The 21,882-nt window shown below is 41.3% G+C and overlaps 1 protein-coding gene across 1 annotated transcript in view; it reads right to left on the bottom strand.

The window, feature by feature from the left end:
• Positions 1–21,882, bottom strand: part of lrriq1 (leucine-rich repeats and IQ motif containing 1) — a 37,055-nt gene that overhangs the window by 10,640 nt on the left and 4,533 nt on the right. The window contains exons 7-21 of the mRNA XM_084017885.1: positions 20,780–20,932; positions 20,422–20,572; positions 19,847–20,040; positions 18,318–18,445; positions 17,958–18,031; positions 17,447–17,540; positions 13,588–13,749; positions 8,874–9,311; positions 7,553–7,715; positions 6,077–6,202; positions 4,232–4,321; positions 3,217–3,350; positions 2,376–2,447; positions 2,188–2,273; positions 999–1,085 (exon numbers count right to left, since the gene is read on the bottom strand). Of these exons, the coding sequence (XP_083874011.1) occupies positions 999–1,085; positions 2,188–2,273; positions 2,376–2,447; positions 3,217–3,350; positions 4,232–4,321; positions 6,077–6,202; positions 7,553–7,715; positions 8,874–9,311; positions 13,588–13,749; positions 17,447–17,540; positions 17,958–18,031; positions 18,318–18,445; positions 19,847–20,040; positions 20,422–20,572; positions 20,780–20,932 (2,152 nt within the window). The remainder of the gene's footprint in view (positions 1–998; positions 1,086–2,187; positions 2,274–2,375; positions 2,448–3,216; positions 3,351–4,231; positions 4,322–6,076; positions 6,203–7,552; positions 7,716–8,873; positions 9,312–13,587; positions 13,750–17,446; positions 17,541–17,957; positions 18,032–18,317; positions 18,446–19,846; positions 20,041–20,421; positions 20,573–20,779; positions 20,933–21,882) is intronic.

Below are 21,882 nucleotides of genomic sequence, written 5' to 3'. Positions count from 1 at the left end.
TGCCCTCCCTCCCTCCAGCTCTTCCCTCCCTTTTAAGTCTGACTGTGGCCGTCACAATGCCAAATCATCTCTCCACCTCAGGGCAGGGCAGGAGGCCACAGCAGGAAAGTTGGAGAGAGAAGTTTGCCTCGTCTAAGACTATCAAGCTGCTTTGTACCACAGTCAACCTGTAGAAGATTGTTTTACTGTCCATAACAACAAGGAAGCCATCTTCAGGAAGAAAGACCTTATCTGTGATAAGTTGTTTTTAAAAATGTGGGTCCAGTGAAGTAGCTTATACTTACCTGTGGGAGCATGTACATTCAAAAAATGCTGTCTAATACAACATGGGTCTTTCTGTTTGTGCAGTTTTGGCAAAAATCCTCTTGACTACAAACACAAATGTGTCATCGCTTACTACGAATTAATGCTTTTAGTCCAAAAACATGACAGACTTTCAGACTTCGTGGTAGTGATGTCACTGTGTGTTGAGCACATGTTAGTCTCAATATTAAATAATAATAATTATTGGTATTTATCTGAATATGTTACTTATTCAGTACTTATTATTGTCGGAAAAGTGGAAAAACTAAAAAAGATGGTTTTGATGAGTTTTATTTCCTTTCTTTTGAGTTTGAATGAAGAGTGTTTTACAATGATCAGCAAGATCAAATTACTGTTTCTGTCAATGGTGTTATAATAATGATCAAAATCTTTATTTGTTCATTATACATTCACTTCAATGTGAGTCACAGCATCTCCCTGGACATTTTCCAATTTCCACCACTGCCCATCGGAGCTGGAGCTGATAAATACCGGTGACTAATGCACGTTATTTGTCCCAGGAATTAATGTTGATTGTGACCTTTCCCATTGAAGACATACACCAGATGTTAGTGGGTGTTTGTGCGTCCTTTGTTATGTGGGAAAGGGGCGTCAGAAAGACTCACCAGGAAAACAGCCCGATTAACAGGTATTACTACAGGACTGCAAGAAGTGTAGCAGGTCTCAGTTCCTACCATTTAGATCATTCCTGTTGTGTTGTGCTGGCCTGGTTGGTGCCTCCACTGGACCATGGTGGTAACTGCTCCTTCTGAACGAGGGATCTAGCAGAGAGAGAGAGAGAAAGAGAGAGAGAGAGAGAGAGAGAGAGAGGGTCAAAGAAGGACAAGGCAGGCCTAAAACCAGGAGCAGAGAACCAGGAACTTTTTTCATTCTTTACACAACCATACTTCCAGGACCATTTGGAAAAATGTGAACAGCGCTCTGCTTCCACTGAGGCAGATGCCATTCGGAGTTAGTGCAGACGTAGACCTGTGTGTCGGTGGAGCAAGATGACAAGAGCCCTGCTATTGGAATCATGCATTTACAATTGTGATCAAAGAACGGCCTCCCTCTACATGACCGTGGCATGATGACCGTGGCGGGACTACTGTTTCTTGGTGCAGAGCGGAGGTGAGGTCACCTTTCACTGCAGCCACACTCAACCATTACAATGAATCAGAATGAAAGTCATCACGGGATGACTTGTCAAGAGGTTTCTTGGCAATCGTTGTTTCCTTTGCAGGCTCTCAAACAAGGCCCAATAAGAGGTGACAGGGCCTGGCTTCTGCTGTCCGTTATGGCTCGTTAACATTCACGGGGTGGAAAGGTTCTCCGCCGAAGCACGGTTGAAGGAACAAAGACAAGAATGAAACGAGGAAAAAAATGAGGGTGGATTCCCCCCCTTCAGAAAATGGATTTAAGTCCTTACAGCAGTTCCTTCCATATTGTGAAGGATATTTGGTGTTGAAAGATTTGGAATGAGGAGACAGGAAGACACATTAGTTCAGGTGTAGAAGGATTACTGAACAAAGGAAGCTTTGTATTTGAGGAGATTTAAGAAGAAAAAACATAAGATCTTCTGATCTGCCCTCATAATCTTGATTGTTCTTCATATTTCATATTGTATACCATCTTAAAAGTGATTCAATAGCACTTAAATCAAGCACACACCTGAAAAAAGGGAAGTTTATTATTTAGCATTCTTCATATAAATTAGGTTAACAAAATACCACCTATCAGTAGAATGCACCACAGACTGCAATACAGTTTTATCAACACCTCTCTCCAACAGGTTCAGGAAAGAATTCACATTATAAACTTCAGGTAAAAACTAGCTGTATCCAACAACTGAGTTCATATGTATGACTGTTCCATTCTACTCACCGCTACATTTCTTCTGCCGCTGCATCGTTGATTTCATCTTCTTCGCTCTTTTGAGCAACAGACGAGCTGTGTGGCTGCTGGTTTTCCTGGAGAAAACAAGCACAGACATTTCATATGCAAACAACAAAACACACACACACACACACACACGGACAGAAGACACAATGTACAACGAGACGATGATTTACCATTCTTCCATAGTCTTTTCTAATCTTTCAGAGAGACAGCAGGGCACGGACGTAGAGTCAGGAGATGTGCTTCTGAAATCATAGAGATTATTGTCCTTAAAAAGGAAAACATGCAGAAATGTACAAATTCAGACTTTTTGTAATGTGACCACACATATTTCTACACCATCATATTGATATGGCAACAATTGAAAACAGCACAGAAAGCTTCTGATTGTATTTCAAGTCCCCTAATGTTGGCTACTCACACTGACCCACACAGTGAGGTTTGAATGTTTTGCTTCAGGGCTACATTACACAAGTTTGACAAATATGGACCACGTTGATCCACCATGACATACCATGATACATTTATATCTTATTTCAACAACATTCTATCATGGCTGATTGTGCGTATTGCTTGTGTAATAATATCCATTTAATATAGTGTTATTCGTCTTGTTTCATTGTTTTTATTGCATTTTAATACATAGATTAAGGTGGCATTCACTTAGGTACTGAAGCAAATACTTTTTAATGTCCTTTGCACGAGTGTACGGAGGAAGGACAATAAACAGGCTTGAATCTGATTCAAGTCAATTGGAATTCTGTCATTCTTAGTCATGTGCTTTGGATTGTTGATTGTTGGAGTAATCCAGGTACAGTATACTAAAAGTGAGATTATAAAGAGCCCCGTTATAATATTCACCAGCTTGATGTGACTTAGTGTTTATACTGTGTACAGACTCAAATACAGCATTATTGCGATGTCGACAAAATCACTGTTTACTATCGCTACAACTACTGGAAGATGTTTGCTTTCTCTGTATCACATGAGTAATTAGGCTGTGGGTCGTTCCACCTGTTGGAGCTCTCTGGGGAAACTCTCCATGCAGCAAAGCCCCTCTGTTCTCCAGGAACCCTGGTCTGCTTTGACTTATATACTCGTGGTGGTGGGAGGATGGACTGGGAGGGTTTAGGAAAGTGCCCAGGAGGCTGAAACACATGCATGAATCAGTGTCAGCAACAATTTACAGCTCTTATCACTTTGTTTGAGTAGATGTGTAATAGCTTGTTTATACAGCAGCCAAAGAGATTATCATTTAGTGGAGCAGTTATTTACATTTAGATTTGAAATTTGAGGAAACTTCTGCCAGAGTGAAAACTGAATCCTCATTTGAGATGTGTTCAGAAGGCTGCGAGGCCAGAGCTCTAAATGGAAAAACAGAGTTCAAGCTCTTTCTCTCTCTCTCTATATATATATATATATATATATATATATATATATATATATGAAATATAATGTATACACAATAATGTATGCTCAATTTTTTTTAGGTATTTGGCTGACACAGTTTTCACACTCATATGTAAGTCAAACTAACAGCTTAATTTTCTCCAGATCCCTTTTTCTCTCTGTGGAAGCGCTGAATTGTTCATCCCCGCCTTTGATGTGTACCTCAGTGTCAACACACTGAGGCCAGCCACGACGGCAGCTGCACCGCGTCAGCTGGCCTAAACCGGCCACCATGATCTACAGCGCTGAGTACGCTCCAAAGAAAAGATCCAACGAGAGGTAAATGAAGGGGGGGAAAAAACAGGACGACGATCCACCAGCATGAAAAATGGCATCTGCTGGTGCGGAGCAACCTTCAGCCCTCCAGGAAATAATCTTGTTTTTCAAGAGAGTAAATTTAAAGATCAATCAGGGATAGTGAGACAAATCCTAGAGGGGGCGATAACCAAGATGAAAAAGGGACAGAGCAAGAAAATAACTCTTTCATTGACATCACACAGGGGCTGGTAATTCCCAAAATTCACTGGCAATACCAGCCCACCAGCCTTTAAGAATATTAAAGATTGCCCAATGTCTTTACCTTCAAAAACAGTGGCTGCTCTGACGAATGGTAATGTCTGGGAAGAGAGTCCTCAGAAAACGAAAAAGTCCAGTGTTTCTCCAGTCCTGCCTGTAAATTAAAAAATATATATATAATATACACACTATATTGCCAAAAGTATTCACTCACCTTTCTTGACTCCCATATGAACTTAAGTGACATCCCATTCTTAATCCATAGGGTTTAATATGACGTCGGTCCACCCTTTGCAGCTAAAACAGCTTTAACTCTTCTGGAAGGCTTTCTACAAGGTTTAGGAGTGTGTTTATGGGACTTTTTGACCATTCTTCCAGAAGTGTATTTGTGAGGTCACACTGATGTTGGAGGGAAGGCCTGGCTCTCAGTCTCCACTCTAATTAATCCCAAAGGTGTTCTATCGGGTTGAGGTCAGGACTCTGTGCAGGCCAGTCAAGTTCATCCACACCAGACTCTCTCATCCATGTCTTTATGGACCTTGCTTTGATCACTGGTGCACAGTCATGTTGGGACAGGAAGGGGTCATCCCCAAACTGTTCCACAAAGTTGGGAGCATGGAATTGTCCAACATCCCTTGGTATGCTGAAGCATTCAGAGTTCCTTTCACTGGAACTAAGGGGCCAAGCCCAGCTCCTGAGAAACAACCCCACAACATAATCCCCCTCCACCAAACTTTACACATGGCACAATCCAGTCAGACAAGTACCGTTGTCCTGGCAACCGCCAAACCCAGACTCTCCATCAGATTGCCAGATGGAGAAGCGTGATTGGTCACTCCAGAGAACGTCTCCACTCCTCTAGAGTCCAGTGGCGGCGTGCTTTACACCACTGCATCCAACGCTTTGCATTGCACTTGCTGATGTATGGCTTGGATGCAGCTGATCACCATGGAAACCATTCCATGAAGCTCTCTACACTGTTCTTGAGTTAATCTGAAGGCCACATGAAGTTTGGAGGTCTGTAGTGATTGACTCTACAGAAAGTTGGTGACCTCTGTGCACTATGTGCCTCAGCATCCTCTGACCCCGCTCCGTCATTTTACGTGGTCTACCACTTCTTGGCTGAGTTGCTGTTATTCCCAATCTCTTCCACTTTGTTCTAATCCCACTGACAGTTGACTGTGGAATATTTAGGAGTGAGGACATTTCATGACTGGACTTGTTGCACAGGTGGCATCCTATCACAGAACCACGCTGGAATTCACTGAGCTCCTGAGAGCGACCCATTCTTTCACACATTTGTAGAAACAGTCTGCATGCCTAGGTGATGTTTTTATACACCTGTGGCCATGGAAGTGATTGGAACACCTGATTTATATTATTTGGGTGGTTGAGTGAATACTTTTGGCAATAAAGTGTATATAATTTATAAATGGACCATTTCAATAGAATTGCATTAAAGTTCAAGTCTATGCTTACTTCCTGTCATCTTATGACATTCACATACACTGCAACTGGGACACACTATGAAATTGTCTATATTTTTGGACAGAAACTGGTAAGGAAGAACAAAGAAAGAGAGGCTTCCGTGACTTTGCCTCTCATATTATATAATAAAGTGTATATAATACAGTACATAATAGAAGGGAGCTCTTAAGAGTCAAGAATAGTTCATAAAAATTTGTGGGTATGCGTTTTGTGTGCGTGTGTTTGTGTTATTATGTCTATTTCAACCTGTGCATGCATGTGTCTACATATATATTGTCTGCATGTGTATGGAGAGAATGTTTGTTAAGTATACGTGTGCATTAAGGCATTTTTGTATCGTCCTCTGTGCAGGTTTGTGTGTCTGACGGGGTGTGGGGTAAGGAATGACTGAACTATGAACGTGAGGAACTTGTCTGCATACCTCATCAAAGACGAATTCATCCACGTCCACCTCCTCAAAGGTGTCCTCCTCTCCGATGTCGGGGCATGTGACGGCAGCCAGAGCAGATGCGAGCCTCCTCCTCAGAGCGAAGCCCCTCCAAGACGCCTGGAGGTACCCGAGGAAGAAAATAAAGTCTCCATGAATCACGAGGCAAACGTAAATATTGTGTGTTATCCCATTAGAGAGATAAAACATCTTAACATGTATTTTAATTGCGGAGTGTTCTGCTGTCTGAACTCTGTGTGACTCTGGGCTCTAAGACAAATGGAGCTCCAGTGTGCCTCTAAATCCTCCAATTCCCAGCGGGCTGCGGGGGGCACACTTCACTTCAAGTTGAGCCGAGCAGGAATCCTAGAACTCTTCCTACCGCACTTCTTTGGAACCTGATTGATCACGCTGTACCCCCACACCACAACACACACACACACTATTCCACTCCACCACAACCCCCACCTTCTCCCTCAGAGAGCCCTAAAGGACTCATCAAACACGCTTTAGGTTGAGAGGAGATTCGGGAGAAGTGTTGAGTAGCATGTTTTTCAGAACAGCAGCTTACACCTTTATATGCAGAGAATAAAGCTCCATAGCACTTATGAGGTGTGAAGATGTTCAAGGATGAAAATGGACATAATCAGACATTCACTGTGTGAAAGTGACTTCAGTCTTCAATACTGGAAATTCTTACTTACGCATTAACAGGTTCACAAGCAGTCTCTCTCTTTGCTACACAAGGCTGCTAAATAATGTAAATGTGTAAATTTGCCGATTCCAGCCTGTTAATGTGAAGTGTTTGCTGCTTCTCTCTGCTTGACATCATTGTAAGTAGAATATCGTGGATTAGAGTTTGGGTGGATAGCAGACATCGCTCTGGGAAATGGTGATGGGTAATTTTTTCTACATTCTGACATTTGAAACACTCCACAATTAAATAAATAAAGTAAAACACAGATTAAATAAATAAAGTAAAATACAAATGATTTCATATTGACCATATGTTTTTTGATGCTCTCTCATATCACTAAATCTTTTGTTGCTCTAATGAGGATTTTCTTGGATAGGTTGACTGAACTGGACTCATTGATAGTTGACAGTAAATTAAACAGGTTGATTGTTTCAGGTCAGGCCAGATATTACCGTTAAGCAGTAACAGATCATTGTACCCAGCACTACAAGCTCAGGACAAAAGTGTTTTAGATCCTGTTTTAGATCCCAGTGGTGGGGCAAGACAATGCTCTAAATGTGTATCTGTGAAACCAGTCCCAGACTGGTAGGTAGTCTCTGGTCTCTTGTGCTTTGTGGGTAGAAAATACCACAGTAGCCCGGTGGGTAAGTTTTCTATGTAACAGAGGCAACAAACAGTAAATTGTTGCAACTTTGTTATAGCCTGACTCCACTTGTATGACTTACAAACAAAAAGGACAGAAACGTTTGACAGAATTCCAGGTCCAGTTTTACCTGGATGACAGTTGCTGCATAATCCTGGTGAACAACACTGTTGATATAGGAAGGTCCATCTCCTCCTCTTCCTCCTCCCTTCTCAGCTGTGAAGACGCTGCCGATGATCCCACATTCCTGTCTATATTTCCTCCACAGCTGCTGAGTCACGACTGCTGGTGTGCTGCTCCGAAAAGGGTACACACACACACACACACACACACACACACACACACACACACACACACACACACACACACACACACACACACACACACACACACACACACACACACACACACACACACACACACACACACACACACACACACACACACACACACACGTCATAGCACCTTCGTCTTTCAAACCGTGGATTTATTTCTGAGCAGACATCTGGAGAGCAGGACTCGGGAGAGTTTCAGGCTGTCTAGAGCAAACCTTCATATCAAAGATCTATCGTCCTCCCAAAGATAGTGCGGTGTTAATGATGAAGCTGCGTGTTAAAATGAATAAGATGTTCAACATCACGTGCTGTAAATCATATAATGGAGGCTCCAATGATGACAAATCATCTGCAGCAGAAACTAATAAAATGCAATATATGCTATAAAAAGAATGATATAAAAGATCTTTTTTAAAAAGAGGGTGTTTGCTTTGAGTCAGCAGCGTCCACTTGTGTGGCATGGAAGAATGTTGGAGGCTTTCATTACAAACACAACATTAACTCATGTCACTGATCTGTTGTCAGTGTTGTGTTGTTAGAATTGATGCACAGACACTACAGTTACTAGAAACGCCAAGAAGACTTGAAGGAGGAGTTGTCATGTCATGGCTTCATATTGCATAATGGGGTACAACACATGCGCAGTAAATTCTAATACTTTATGAGTGAGAGTTCTCCAGAGACAAATGCTTTCTGCTTGAAAATGTAGTGTTGTACAGTGGCGTAGTCACAGAAAATGTCAAAACTGATTAAACTTGGTGGCCTCATATAGTTCCTCGTCAAGAGCAGATGTCAGCTGCATCCAAAAGTGCCCAAAAGCAACCAAAGAGCACCTGAGCAGTGTGCGAAATACCCGGTGGCAATCCCAACTAGAAAAGCCCATCTCAGACTCCATGACACCCCTGTATTTGGCACACTGGCTACCATTGGGCCAAAGAACATCTCCCAGTTTTAATTGAAAGGCCTTGCACATTACCAGAAACCTGAAATCAAAGCAGCCAAATGGAATTCAGCCATCATTAGTTTCATTATTTACACCTGTGTGTTTCCTACAATGACAAGTAAAATTGTCTTCTGTGAAAAAGGCCTTTTGACTCAGAACATTCAGTGACTTACTTGTGGAAGTCCAGACTTTGATGGTTTGACAAAAGTGTCATTTCAAGATTGGAAGAAGTTGTTTTTCCCTTTGTCGCAGAGGAGTCAACCCTGCTAGCGTTAGCTTTGCTAACTGTTGATCCCGTCTTTGGTTTTGTTGCAACAGGGTCGAATGAGTCATGTCGACTCTCTGCAGCTGACTTCTCCTCAAAAGTCCAGGAGCTGCATCTGTTTGGAATGACTGGGGGGACTTTTCCAGTAGACTCCATTTCTGGGTGCTCAGTATGCTTCTCAGCATTGGTAGTGTCCACGTCCAATATTTCCTCAGGTGGGGTTAGGCCTGCAGCCACAGTGGTGTCACCACATTCATGTGCAAATCTCTGGTCCTGAGCCAGCTGCAGGGCCTCAGTGAAGTGACGGCACGAGGTATTTACAGCATCCAGGGAAGATGAAGCATCACTGTAAACATACGCACACAAAACAATCACACCGTTTAAGGGTCGGGATGCTCAGCAGATATCTATTAGGAGCAGCAGTTTCCAGTTTAAAAGGATGTCCGTGTTAGTTTTAATTAGATTTTGACTTGATTTAGCTACACTGTTTGATACATCTATTCAATTAAATGGGACAAGTAACAATATTAGTAAATCCTCCCAGAGCTGTGGATCACTGGATCTGGAAAACAGCCTAGTTCAGATTTAATCATCGTACCTACAGCTCAAACATTTACATTTCCTAAGAAAATCATAGTTATATTAAAGAAACTACACCAGCATTATCTTTGCTCACCAGACTGTAGGTCAATATTAATTTACTTATAAGATCTGTGCCGTCTGTGAATTTTAATCATTCAACGCATAACATTCAGAGTCATTTTGTTATGAAATGGTATTAAAGAAGCTTAATTTAGCATTCTTCATTTCTTGAGAAAGATTGAACCCTTATGCTGCACAGAAAAATGTGATTCGTGAAATATCAGATTTTGCTGACACTTAGTTCTTATTCTTGACAAGTTCATCTGAGGTAAGGTCAATGAACTGAGTTGCCAGCCTGCTCCGTGTGTGCCCTAATGTCATATAATGTCTCTTTCAGTGAGGGGATAAACTGACTACAAAGCCACCTCACTGGAAACTTAATTAATCTATTAGCAATGCTTGGCTCTGCTCCCCTCCCAGTCTTCAACCCTGAGGGGGCAGAGACGTCTCAGTGCCCAGCCAGTCTGGAGGGCCAGTAGCCTTAGGTGGTACAACTTCTTCTCCACAAAGACCTAGCTCTTCGTTCTCAGTGGGACAAGAGAGAGGGCAGTCGGGAGGTCCGAAAGGATTGTGACCCCACTGACCCCCTCCCCCCGTACCTGCTGGTTCACTGCAGGGTCACTATCAATACGTATTCCACTGAAATAAGAGAGCAGGAATGTTCAAAAAAACGTTTTAGAATGATAAAACTGCAATATAAAACGTTTTTTTTGGCAGGGAAATAAGACATACAACACCAAAATCACCATTGTTTACTTGGCCCTTCGATTCTATACCAGGATTGTTGAGAACTCCAGCATTTGCTATAGCTGTGTCATTTGAGTGATCCCAGCAGAAGTCATGCTGCAGTAGAAAGCTGCAGGAATGAGTCCTGAAATTAACATTTTGTTGTATAACTGTTGAAGTATAAGACTGTAAAAATACATAATGAGAAAGACACTATGACACTACGATGCCTGTGTATTCGGTACCAGGATGTAACGTTACTCACACTAACAACAGGTCTCTCTGCGTGTTCGGTACCAGGATGTAACGTTACTCACACTAACAACAGGTCTCTCTGTGTGTTGGGTACCAGGATGTAACGTTACTCACACTAACAACAGGTCTCTCTGCGTGTTCGGTACCAGGATGTAACGTTACTCACACTAACAACAGGTCTCTCTGTGTGTTAGGTACCAGGATGTAACGTTACTCACACTAACAACAGGTCTCTCTGCGTGTTGGGTACCAGGATGTAACGTTACTCACACTAACAACAGGTCTCTCTGCGTGTTGGGTACCAGGATGTAACGTTACTCACACTAACAACAGGTCTAGCTCTATCTTTCTCTTCCTGCTGATAAAAAAATCGCTGGATAAAACACATCAGGTAAGATAACGTTACATTAGCGATGGAACGTAGCTTAGTTAGTTAGCTAGCTAGCTAGCTAGCTAGCGAGACAAGCGAACGGTGGTGTTGGTGACATACATTGTGTTGACACATGAGATGTAGTTCACTGAGCGCCCCCTGATGGCCATTAGAAAGAATGATAGTTGCAAGGTTACTCTTCAGACCCAGAGATTGCTGGCTGTCTTGTCAATGGGTTTTTGGTTGAATGGCGCTCTAGCCGAAAAAAAATATTCTTTAAAAAAAAAAACATCAGTATAATGAATTTTGATACTTTTACGCATCATAACAAAGGTGGTAGCCACCAAGTGGCTAAATGAGACTATTAAACGTCATCACACTGACTAGTCCACCTTTAGAGCCTCGTTGTGTACTCAGGGTCAGGCAACCGATGCTTTTGCCTTAGAAATCATAAAAAATTTACACAAAAATACTAGCACACAAAACATCATTGCCACCAACCTTATTTTCTGAAATAATCCATAATCCAATGAAAGAAATCCCATTGTCTTTTTCTCGAGACAACCACTGGGATGCTAAATTGAGGTTACGGAAATATGTCGACAAAGCCTTTTTCAAAGTATAATGTATTTAGTGTGTTATTTATTGTAGATTGGATCCGTTTCTAAAGCAGTGGCTATACAGATCATCACCCTCAGGATAGACGCCTCACCAAGATGACTGAAAAGTCGTGGCATGTGAAGCAAATCCCTTTGGAGACTATAGAGACTCGCACTCTGAAGCCGCATATTAGTTTCAGCTGAACCTTGACATGCATCTTTACCAAGAACAGGGGCCGTGGATTTTTAAATATGATGATATTGAATGATTTGCAGCACACAAATTAAAATGCAACATCAACATTCAGTGTCATTGCCGGAAGTAGGGTGGCCTTTATGTCGTGGCGTGGGAGGTTGGGATGGTCGTCTGTCATCCGTCATTCATGCCAGAGACGAGTTTTACGTTCTGTCTTAGATCAACAATAACTAACTTATCCCAGGAAAAGGATTTGGTTAAATGGCATTATTCTTAAACCATGCAAATATGAGATAAATGTGATGTTAACAACATAGAGAATATTCTGTTCAACTATATGATTGATGAATAATTACATGTTCTCTGGGACACAGAATACCTCTGTTTGTATTAAGAATATATTTAGAGATTTCAGTTGCTCAGCAAAACTCCTAAAAAGTACATTGTAGGTATACAATAGATGTATTTTGTAAGCAACAGAGGCTTCAAACTCCATTCTGCACCCTATAGGGAAATGTTGTGAAACCATACCCCTGCTAAATCCCATGGTTTCCCACCTTACAGTCACCAGTGGACCGGCGTGTGGCACTCTTCTCACCTCCTCTAAACCTCAGTCAGACACAAGGTCAGGCCAGAGGTTAAATGGCTGTGTTGGTCCTTGCAAAGCCCGTAGAATGGCTCATTGTCCAGAGGCCAGGGGGGAAAGGGCACACAGTGAGGGGTGAAGCAAAGGGAGCGCCACGCTACCCCTCCAAGCCATAGGAGTCCTCGGTGTGACCCATGCTGGTAGCTGCAGCCACGTTTCATCTTTTGTGCTGTGTAATTTGGAAGGGTCATGAAGATAAGCAGAAAGTTGACCACTGTTTTAAGTGTTGGTGGTCCGTCTCGCAGAGGAGTGTCAACGTGTGCAGAGGCCAGTGACATCGAAGGACTTGTGAAAATAGATGGACGTTGTCTTTAGGCTCACTACACCCTATGTATCAGACATAACAAGAAGATGGCTGACATTCCTGACCGCTTCGTGTCTGTCTGACAGGCTGATCAAAACAAGATGAATCGTTTAACACAACCTCTTGTGAATAAGTTGCAGTCATTTATATCATGTTATCCTGTTTCCTAATCCTAATTTAACGCCGACTTGACATGTGATTCCATTTTTCTTTTCAAGTGTGTTATAAATCCCTTCAGTTTGACTTCTCTTTGTATTTCTCTCTTTTCCTTAAGTCCCATCAATCACACATACAGTACTGATTAAACATACCATTTTGTTGAGGAAAACTTTAAAGAAATTTAAATTTAATGGTCATTTTATGGGTTTTTAGGTAAATTTGGTATGGAATCAATAATTACTTACCACAGAATTCAGTGACAAATGACAAAAAAGACAGAGGAAATATGTTCTCCATGACAATGGAACAACAGTACATGTTGCCTCAAAGCCAAATTTGAAGAAACAAATCTGAGATGAGTATTTCCCTCCTTCCTTTCCATGAGCTGCTTCAGAAATCAGCTCTCTGGACATTTCAGTTTACCAACACAGATGATGTAAGTGTGTTTATCTAACTGAGCGGAAAATCCCTTAACATCCCTGGTGTCGGTATTAGAGAATATTATCAAGATGAAAATGATGATATCCGAGTTAACAGTAAGCATCGCAAATTAGATGTTTTTTTTTTTTCCCCTCCATGGATCGATGGCAGCTCCAGAAAGGATGAACAACCAGTCTCTCTGAAGACCCCTGGTAAGACCTGCGCTATCCACAATGGCAGCACAGCGTGCTGACGGTGCGTGCTGACGGTGCATCTACACAACCAGGAGGTCATGTGTTCCTTACCTGAGCTCCCTGCTGTGCTGCTGCTGTAAATCGTGAGTCTGCTGAAGTTGAGCCTGGCAGAACATTTGGAAGCTGCCTGGGGCGAAGCTGACCTGTTGAACGGCGTCTGCCTCCTGGCCATCGATTGCCCTCAGGACAGGCACTGCTTTCTGCAGAATGGATCTGCAAAGGAGAGCAAAATTAATGCTCATGAGGGTCACCTTTTAATTCCCTTTATTTGTAGTTGGTATAATATCAACAAAAGGTCTTATAGTTTAGCATGCTTATATGGAAACATTTAAAAAATGTTACTTCTGTACTTGTAAATGTTAATTCTTTCAGTTTATTGTATTCAACCACAAAAGCAATGTGGTTCAAACCACATTTATTTATTATTATTTTTTAAATAGAAATTAAATTAGAAAATGTAGCTGAAGAATCAGGCTTTGTTTTTTATTTTAATCTATCATCTAATACCTTTTCAGCTGACACATTCACATCACATTCCAGCCTTTGTAAATGACAATACTATTGCTGCTATTGTTCTACATAACCGTGCAGCATATTTTAATCCACTCTTTACCACTGCAGTGAATACAAACAGCTTGATGTTTATACGGTTTGTATAAACAACATTCAAAGACAATGAAGACTTTTGGCAGCTCTGTGAACAGAGCTCGAAAGAAGAGGCTGAAATTTCAGATAAGGCATTTTCAAAATAGGACTCAATTTAAAGACAAAAAGCTTTTCCCATGAGGTATCATTGCACATGTCTATCTGCTTTGCTCAGTGGGTAGAAAGCCTCTAAAATGCTAAAGTGTTGGAGCAGCCATCCTCTGTTTAGTTTGAGAAATAAAGACTTTGAGAAGACTGTTTGGGGTCCCACTGAGGCTCATTTTACACGCTGTTCTGTATGCAGACTACACTGTACACCTTGTCCTCTGGACTCATCTATTTACACTGAATACATTTTGAGACAGTACATGTTTATTTTGTTTTCTAAAAGTGTAGATGTGCAGCCACTTTGGATAAGAACTCTACCCATGGCATGCGTTCTGTAGTATCAGCCTTGGAACAGGAGGGGAACCCTGACTGGTTGGGAGTTTGGGGGAGAGGGAGCTGCTGCCCGAGGCTAAGGATGTCCATGCAGAAGAATCCCAACTATCTGCCAGAGAAACAGACTCGGAGCATCCACTAGTGGAGGCCAAATGTGGTCTGTGTTCAGTGGGAAAATGTGAAGCTGGAAACTCTACAGGACACTGGGGAACAGCAAGAAGAAAATCTGTATAAAAAAATACAAGCCTTCAGGCTACAAGGTCGATTTGTAAAACATTTTGAGTTTTTAAAGTTGATTCTCAGAGCACCATTAAATCTTGTCTAACCAGAGTAGGATGAAATGTGTTCCGACTCAAACCTTTCAGCAGCACATTATGTGTGTTATATTGGAGCATTTTTAATTTACTGCATCTCTTGACATTCCATGGCTATAATAATGATTTTGAGGGTAGATCTTGCTGGATTTCTTAAAACAAAGCTCCATTTTACTCATATAAATACTGACTGTACAACTAATAGACATGAAGCAGTGAGCAAAGTATTAAATCCAGTGAAAAAAGCTGATGGTGGGGTAATCTTGGTGCTGCAGGTGGTTTCTCCTGAATCCGGTATGGTTTGTAAACTTAATAGTTCATTTCTGAGAGCATCCAGAACAGTCCCGTCCCTGCTGCCATCCTGAGACAAGGCACAACTGCAAAGGACGGGATCTGTGCTCTGTCAGAGGGATACGGTTTTGATGTGGCCCACTTGGTCTCTCTGACACGGATCGGGATTAGATTCCAACCCTTCGGGCATGTTGCCTAGCTGGCTGTCTTCAAATGAAGCTCCAAACCCAAATAAGACCTTTTGATGGTTACATGAGCTCATTGATGTAACGTAATTCAATTCAAATGGACGCCACTTAGAGCAACTTGTGAGGACGCAGAGTAGACCTATGTGTAAATAATTGGATGCCATCAGTTGTGGATGTTTACAATGGGTTAAATAAATAGGGAGTTCTCAGAAAGGCGACTCCCTCTGTACTGTGATAATAACTTCTGCACTATGCACTCACAGTTTCAGTTTTCATAATTGTTTTAAAGCACAAAGCATGTTTTCCGTCAGAGAAAACTGTGTATTTGTAAAGACGAAATAAATTCAACCAAATAAATTCAACTCCTTATTTTTCAAAAGAAGGTAAGAGCCTCACAATGTAAAAGCTATGAATCTCTTTCTCTCCTTGCAGCTATATCTACATTAACTATACTTGGAGCTGACCCATTCCTAAATTGATATAAATTTCATCCTCCTTTCTGAGGGCAATACTGTTCTTGGCTCACATTCCTTCATCCTCCTTCTCCAGCATGAGCACAAGTCCGTATTTCATTTAGTGAAGACTTCCTCTGACCCACATGCTCCTAAAGTGGCCCTGATTAATCAGGCCCAGTGTTTTCTTCTTCCCCGTCTGCTGGATCAGGGGCTGCCTATACAGGGAGTGTAATTCTTAGCGCTTGCCTTTTGGTGCTTTAATTTAGCCGGTGTTATCGCTGGCTCGGGATGAAAGGGCCAGGGCATGAGTGTGCAAATACAGAGGGTTAATTCCACTGCTGGCATTGGAGGTGAGTTAAAGTTCATTGAAATATTCAGGTTCAGTGACGGCTTAAGATGGGGAAAATGTCCACAAGTGACCCGTGTTTTCAGGATGGTTTTTGGACATAGAATAACCGACGAAGCAAGAACAAATACAAAAAAATGTTATACAGTACAGATGAAAATGAGCTTTTAGTCACATCTGGTACAATATATATTAGTCCCTGCTAAATAAACAATTATTACAATTAAAAAAAATAAACCAACTGGTCAGGAGAACAAAAGTGCAACGGACATTCTCAGTTATGATGTTAAAACGTATTTTCTTAACTGAAACACTCAGGGCTATTTGGAGGCGCCAGCGAAATAAAGTTTTTCATATTTTGCTGTTCCTAAAAAGGGTGTGAGGAGCTCTGAGGAGTTAAACAACTTTGCAAAGCTTTAACAGCTGACATCATTGCAGAATATAAGTGGTCACTGCATATTTTTCATATAAACTCATTGCAACCGTCTTAACTTGGGTAAAATATTTAGGCATGATAAGTGAATGAGCAAATTGACACTGAAAGATAATTGATTTTTCTGTTGTATCAATATTTTGGGAATCACAAGCACTTAGTGCGGCGGACGTAAGCACAGATGACGGTGGCGCGTCGCCGTAATCTAATAGCGGACGCGGATCACAGTGCTAATCCTGGGAAGTGGACAGGAAGGCCTATGTTCTGCTGGAATGTTTAGACTACCTGAGCCAGTAGACTGAATGTGTGATAAAGAAATACTAGCTTTCCACTGGTATGTTCTTTTGAACATCCATCATGGCGAGTGATATTTCAGAGCAACGGAAGCAGAAACTGAAACTTGTGACCAAAGAATTTCCAGAAAAAACGATGGAAATTTCTAATAACACTATCTTGATTTGAAAGTGTGGGGCAGGTACTGCAGAGGAGCAGATGCTATAGAGGTGAACAGGCACGAGAACATTAGAGAGTACAGAGCACATACAAACTTTACACTTAACAGTCGGGACGTTTTTCAGTTGGCACTTGGCGATTTTTGTATTCATCATATTTCCCCAATTATTTGTGGCAACGTTGTAAGTATTGTCCCTGTTAAATAAATACACAATCAACTAAATAAATAGCAGTGACTTGTCTTACAAGCAGATGCATCAACATTGGAAAACAATTGCTTTTGATAATAGATAATAATAGAATAATTAATTTGCTCTAAATCCTCTGGCCAGCCCTCGCCTTACCTCCAGCCGCTGTCATGCTGAAGAGGATTCCCCGTGAGGTGGACCTCTCGCAGGAAAACACATCCCTCCAGACTCTCACAAACGTTTTGAAGCTCTGTGAGAGAAGGGGGTAAAATGACTTCAGCTTGTCAATGTGTATTTTTCAGTCGATTCTTCAGTCTCACCACCGTCTCATCTAGTGTCTTCATCGACTGGATTCAATAAATAGAGATGTGTTCTAGAGACTTGTGAATTCTGCGGCGTCATATAAAAATAGATGGGATCATAAGTGATTATGCCTAAAAGGTTTGGTGCATGTAAATGTATAGCTCTGGTAACTTCTTCTGTAGAGTGAAACCCATCTGTGGCTGAGTGGGAGCGAGGGACTGAAAATAAAGTAAAGTCAGCAAAAAGAAGCTGAAACAACACAGGTTTTGAATTTGTCCACATTATATGCAGAGCAGAGGTACGTATGCCTTTATGATGAGGAAATGACATTTATACAGCCCATTTAATCAAGACAAGCTGTTACCTGAAAGGCAGTTGAATTGAAGACCCAGACTTGCAAGGGACACAGAATTAGCCATGGAGGGCAGCTGGGTGATTCTAGGACACACAGAGAAAGTTTAGCCCATTTTAGAGCTACGCTGCATCATAAAGCCAAGTGTGGAACTTTTGTCTTCCCCCACTGGCAGTGAGAGCTATTTAAAACACTATTATTTGAATTTAAAATACACTATTGACATGCTTATGACGTATGCCTGCAGGTAAGCTCGCCACATCTTCTCCACCACCAGAATTTCACCCTCAATCATCGTTCCTTTTTTTAACACTTAAATCCATCTACACTGCGGGGAGAAAAGAAAAGCGAGGTACAACTGGAGGAATATACCTGTTTCGGGCCACAGAGAGATGTTGCATGAGGGGAAGCCAGCAAGAAGTGAGGCCCTGCAGGGAGGAAATGCTGTTCTCATCTAGATGCAGCTCTCTGAGGAGGATGTGGTTGTTCAGATTGGGGGGCTGATGGAAAAAACAGGGTAGAGTTGTCAGCTAACCCTGGTCACACTGTGGGGTTAGACTAACTTTCTGCTGCTGCTGCTGGTCCAGTGACCCCGTCCATCAATGTCAGTTGTGTTAGTCCTGCTGTGTTTACAGTCATCAGTGTCCACAAGTTACACCCTGCTGCAATCAAGGGTGCCTTAGAAAACACGAAAGTTACATGCATTTTCATACCAATTACTTCAAGTATACGCCTTCATTTTGCTTTAGTTTTCTTTTCCTCAACTTTGCCTCAATAAGCAATTAAAAAGAAAGAGACATGCTTCAGTAATTCTCTCCAACTGCTTCGAGCCCATTCTTATGGAAGACATTTGATCTGAAATGTAACTAACAAGGTTAATTAGTCCCTGTCATTAAGGTGTGCCAGTGTCAGGGCCCTGGAACGTTGGGTTAAGACTCTTTTGCATCTCTCTTTTAGTTCAAATGAAGCCTGTGTGATTGATATTCATTCATTGATAAATTCAAGAATGCAATTCATGTTTGGTAACTTTCAGCTCAAAGATCATCTTTGTTCAACTTGCAAATTTGCTCTTGAAGTATCTTATGTGGGAACACGAAGCAGCATCATGCTCAGATCAGCTAGGTGTACATTGAGTTTGTTACACAAATCATTTTATGGTTCAATTTTGTTGGACTGAAGAAAATATGATGTTCCTTTATTCCATCCATCCTTTTGAAGCCCCGCAGGGTTGGAGCGAGTGTGTCAAATCATGTTGTGTGTTTTATATCATTTAGAATTTTATGTTTTGTTATTTTTCTACAGGCTGGGTAAACTTTAAAAATGTTCCATAAGAGGCCATGACACTAAATTGTAGTCGTAGGAAAATTGAGCAATGTATACAAGTGCTGGATTTAAATAACTCATATGCATATGCAACACAATTGAGCAATTGTTTTGAAGGTTTGACACACATGTATATATGTATATATGTGTATATATATATATATATATATATATGACAAACTTTACAAACATATCCCAGTCAGGAATTTAATTTGGGCTTTGTGATTATAAAACCAAAAAAGGGAATTTGTATTTCTGTATCTTAATAAGAAAATGAAAACAAACATTTCATTATATGTGTATGATGTTTTCTGCGTATGAACAATTAGTTCAGAAGCATGTTTTCCAAAATAATTTTGTTGCTGATTTTCCATAAAAAACCCTACAATCCCATATACAAATCCTTTACATCCAGACAAGATCAAAACAGAGTGATGTGAACGTAACCTGTTGAATTACAAGCCCCTCAATCCCCCTTAAACATCCTAATGAGTTTCTATAAAGATCCCACTGAGGACACTGAGCAGTGCCATCACAACCAGTGAGTTCAATGATCAGCAGTAGCTCTTATTTTTCACCTCAGTTAGGATGTTGTCTCTCAGATCCAGTGTGTTGAGCAGAGCACTGTTCTCCAGACCCTCCACGCTTGCCAGGTGGTTGTGTGAGCAGCTCAGGTGCAGGAGAGTGTGCACATCCCTCAGTCCTTTGGTGCTAATCAGGTGGTTGTGATCCACTGACAACGTCTGCAGTCTCCTCAAAGACCTCAGACCAGCTAGGAGTGGGATGGAAAAATGAGACACCATTTATTGAGATGGGAAAACAGCACAGGGGGAGTCTGTCTGTAAGCTGTAAACAAAGCATTATCATGTCATGTATCATGTCTTTTTTTAAATGTCAATGCGTTTAACCTCTTGCCCAGCCAATATCTATTTATGTCTTTATGTCTGCCTCAGGGCTCCAGTTCACTTCAGTACATAAATCACTTCTCAATGCATATTGTAGTGAAGTGAATGAAGGCCAGCGCTGATAAGAAGGGAGATGCTGCCCTCTTGTGGACATCAAAATGACAACAATCTCTCAATTATTGACATATTCTAAACATCAAAGTTGATGTTGCATCATATCAGGTAAATAGTGAATTTCCAGTTCTCACCGATGCGGGTGATGGAGTTGTGTGAGAGGTCCAGAACGTCCAGATTTTCAGCACCAGCTAAACCATGGATGGACTTCAGGTTGTTGCGGCCGAGCTTAAGAACCCGTAGGTTACTCATATTTTCACAGTGGACAGATGAAATTTCATTTTCCTGAGACAAAGAAAATGAAGGTATTAGGACACAACAAAATATGCCTGTGTTGACAGGCAGACCAAAGATAATATCTAAGTGACAAACAGCAAAGAATAGAGGTAAGTAAGATCTTGGATTACTTAATACCCCGTGAAAACATGTGGCATTAAGACAGTAAACTAATATATTATATATAAATAATATGTATATATAGTGAATATCCACCTGTACATCGACGAAGCAAAGCTGTGGTAACTGGTTGATGGTTTCCAGGGATTTAAGACCACATCGTCTGAGGGTGAGGGTCCGAACTTGAGTCCACTTAGCAAGAGTAGATAAGCTATAGGCAGGCAAGTCCTCCAGGGTCACTGTGGTCATCTGGAAGAGAGGCCAAACGCTTCAGGGCTCAGAGGTCTTAGTGGAGATTTCAGAGGTTAAGTTGGTGGCATGCGTTACATTGTATCAACAGTGACACAAATACAATTTCGAGCAACACCTCAACATTTTTCACAGACAACTTGCACAGAATATCAAGAAGAGGAACTTAACTCTACTGTAAATTGAGTAAAGAACTATGTTTTTGGATGCTTGGGCCTGATGTTTATTTCTAATATATTCGGCCATTCACTCCTGTAACTTATCATCTCCTTACTGTCATTGTTTGAAGTCATCAAATCTGATCTCAGCTGCTGCAGCTGATAGCAGCTCCATCCAATAGCACAATGGCACACACACATTGTAAGCTTATTGACTTGCTGCTGTCTCCTTTAAATAATATTTGTTCTCTGGCTTCATAATGTTGCTCATCGCTCCTCTCCACACCTCCCCATCAATGCCCCATTCTTCCCAGATACATCACATCCATCATTTCATCAGCCTCTTCAGTCTACCAGTCTCAAAGAGTCTAAGCTCCAACGGCTCCGTCAAGATTATTTATTATGTGTTATAAAAATATGTGTTATAATCAAATATTATCTTTTCTTCACTCACCTGTGTCCCCTGATAGAAATCATGAACTGTATATAAGAAATGGATGGAAGGCGAACCCTGAACAAGACATTTTTAGGCATCAGAATGTCACTATTAACTTTCATGAACTGAAAGTGAAAGGGTTAAAGAAGGTTAAAGAAGAAAACACAGACAACTATCCGACTGGACAACGGAGCAAGCTCCCCTCTAAATCATCCCCTGCTTTATTGTCTGTTTGATTCTAAATGGACCATAATTTACTAAATGAACAGCATGCTGGATTGAAAAAGAGTTTAAACTAGAGACTGAAACCATAAACTCATGTTTACTGAGATAATAAATACACTAGGCTCATTTTC

This window comes from Eutrigla gurnardus, assembly GCF_963514095.1.
Source record: "Eutrigla gurnardus genome assembly, chromosome: 9".
NCBI lineage: Eukaryota > Metazoa > Chordata > Actinopteri > Perciformes > Triglidae > Eutrigla > Eutrigla gurnardus.
Note: the sequence above shows the minus strand (reverse complement) of the source record. Positions and strands in the feature narration are given on the sequence as shown.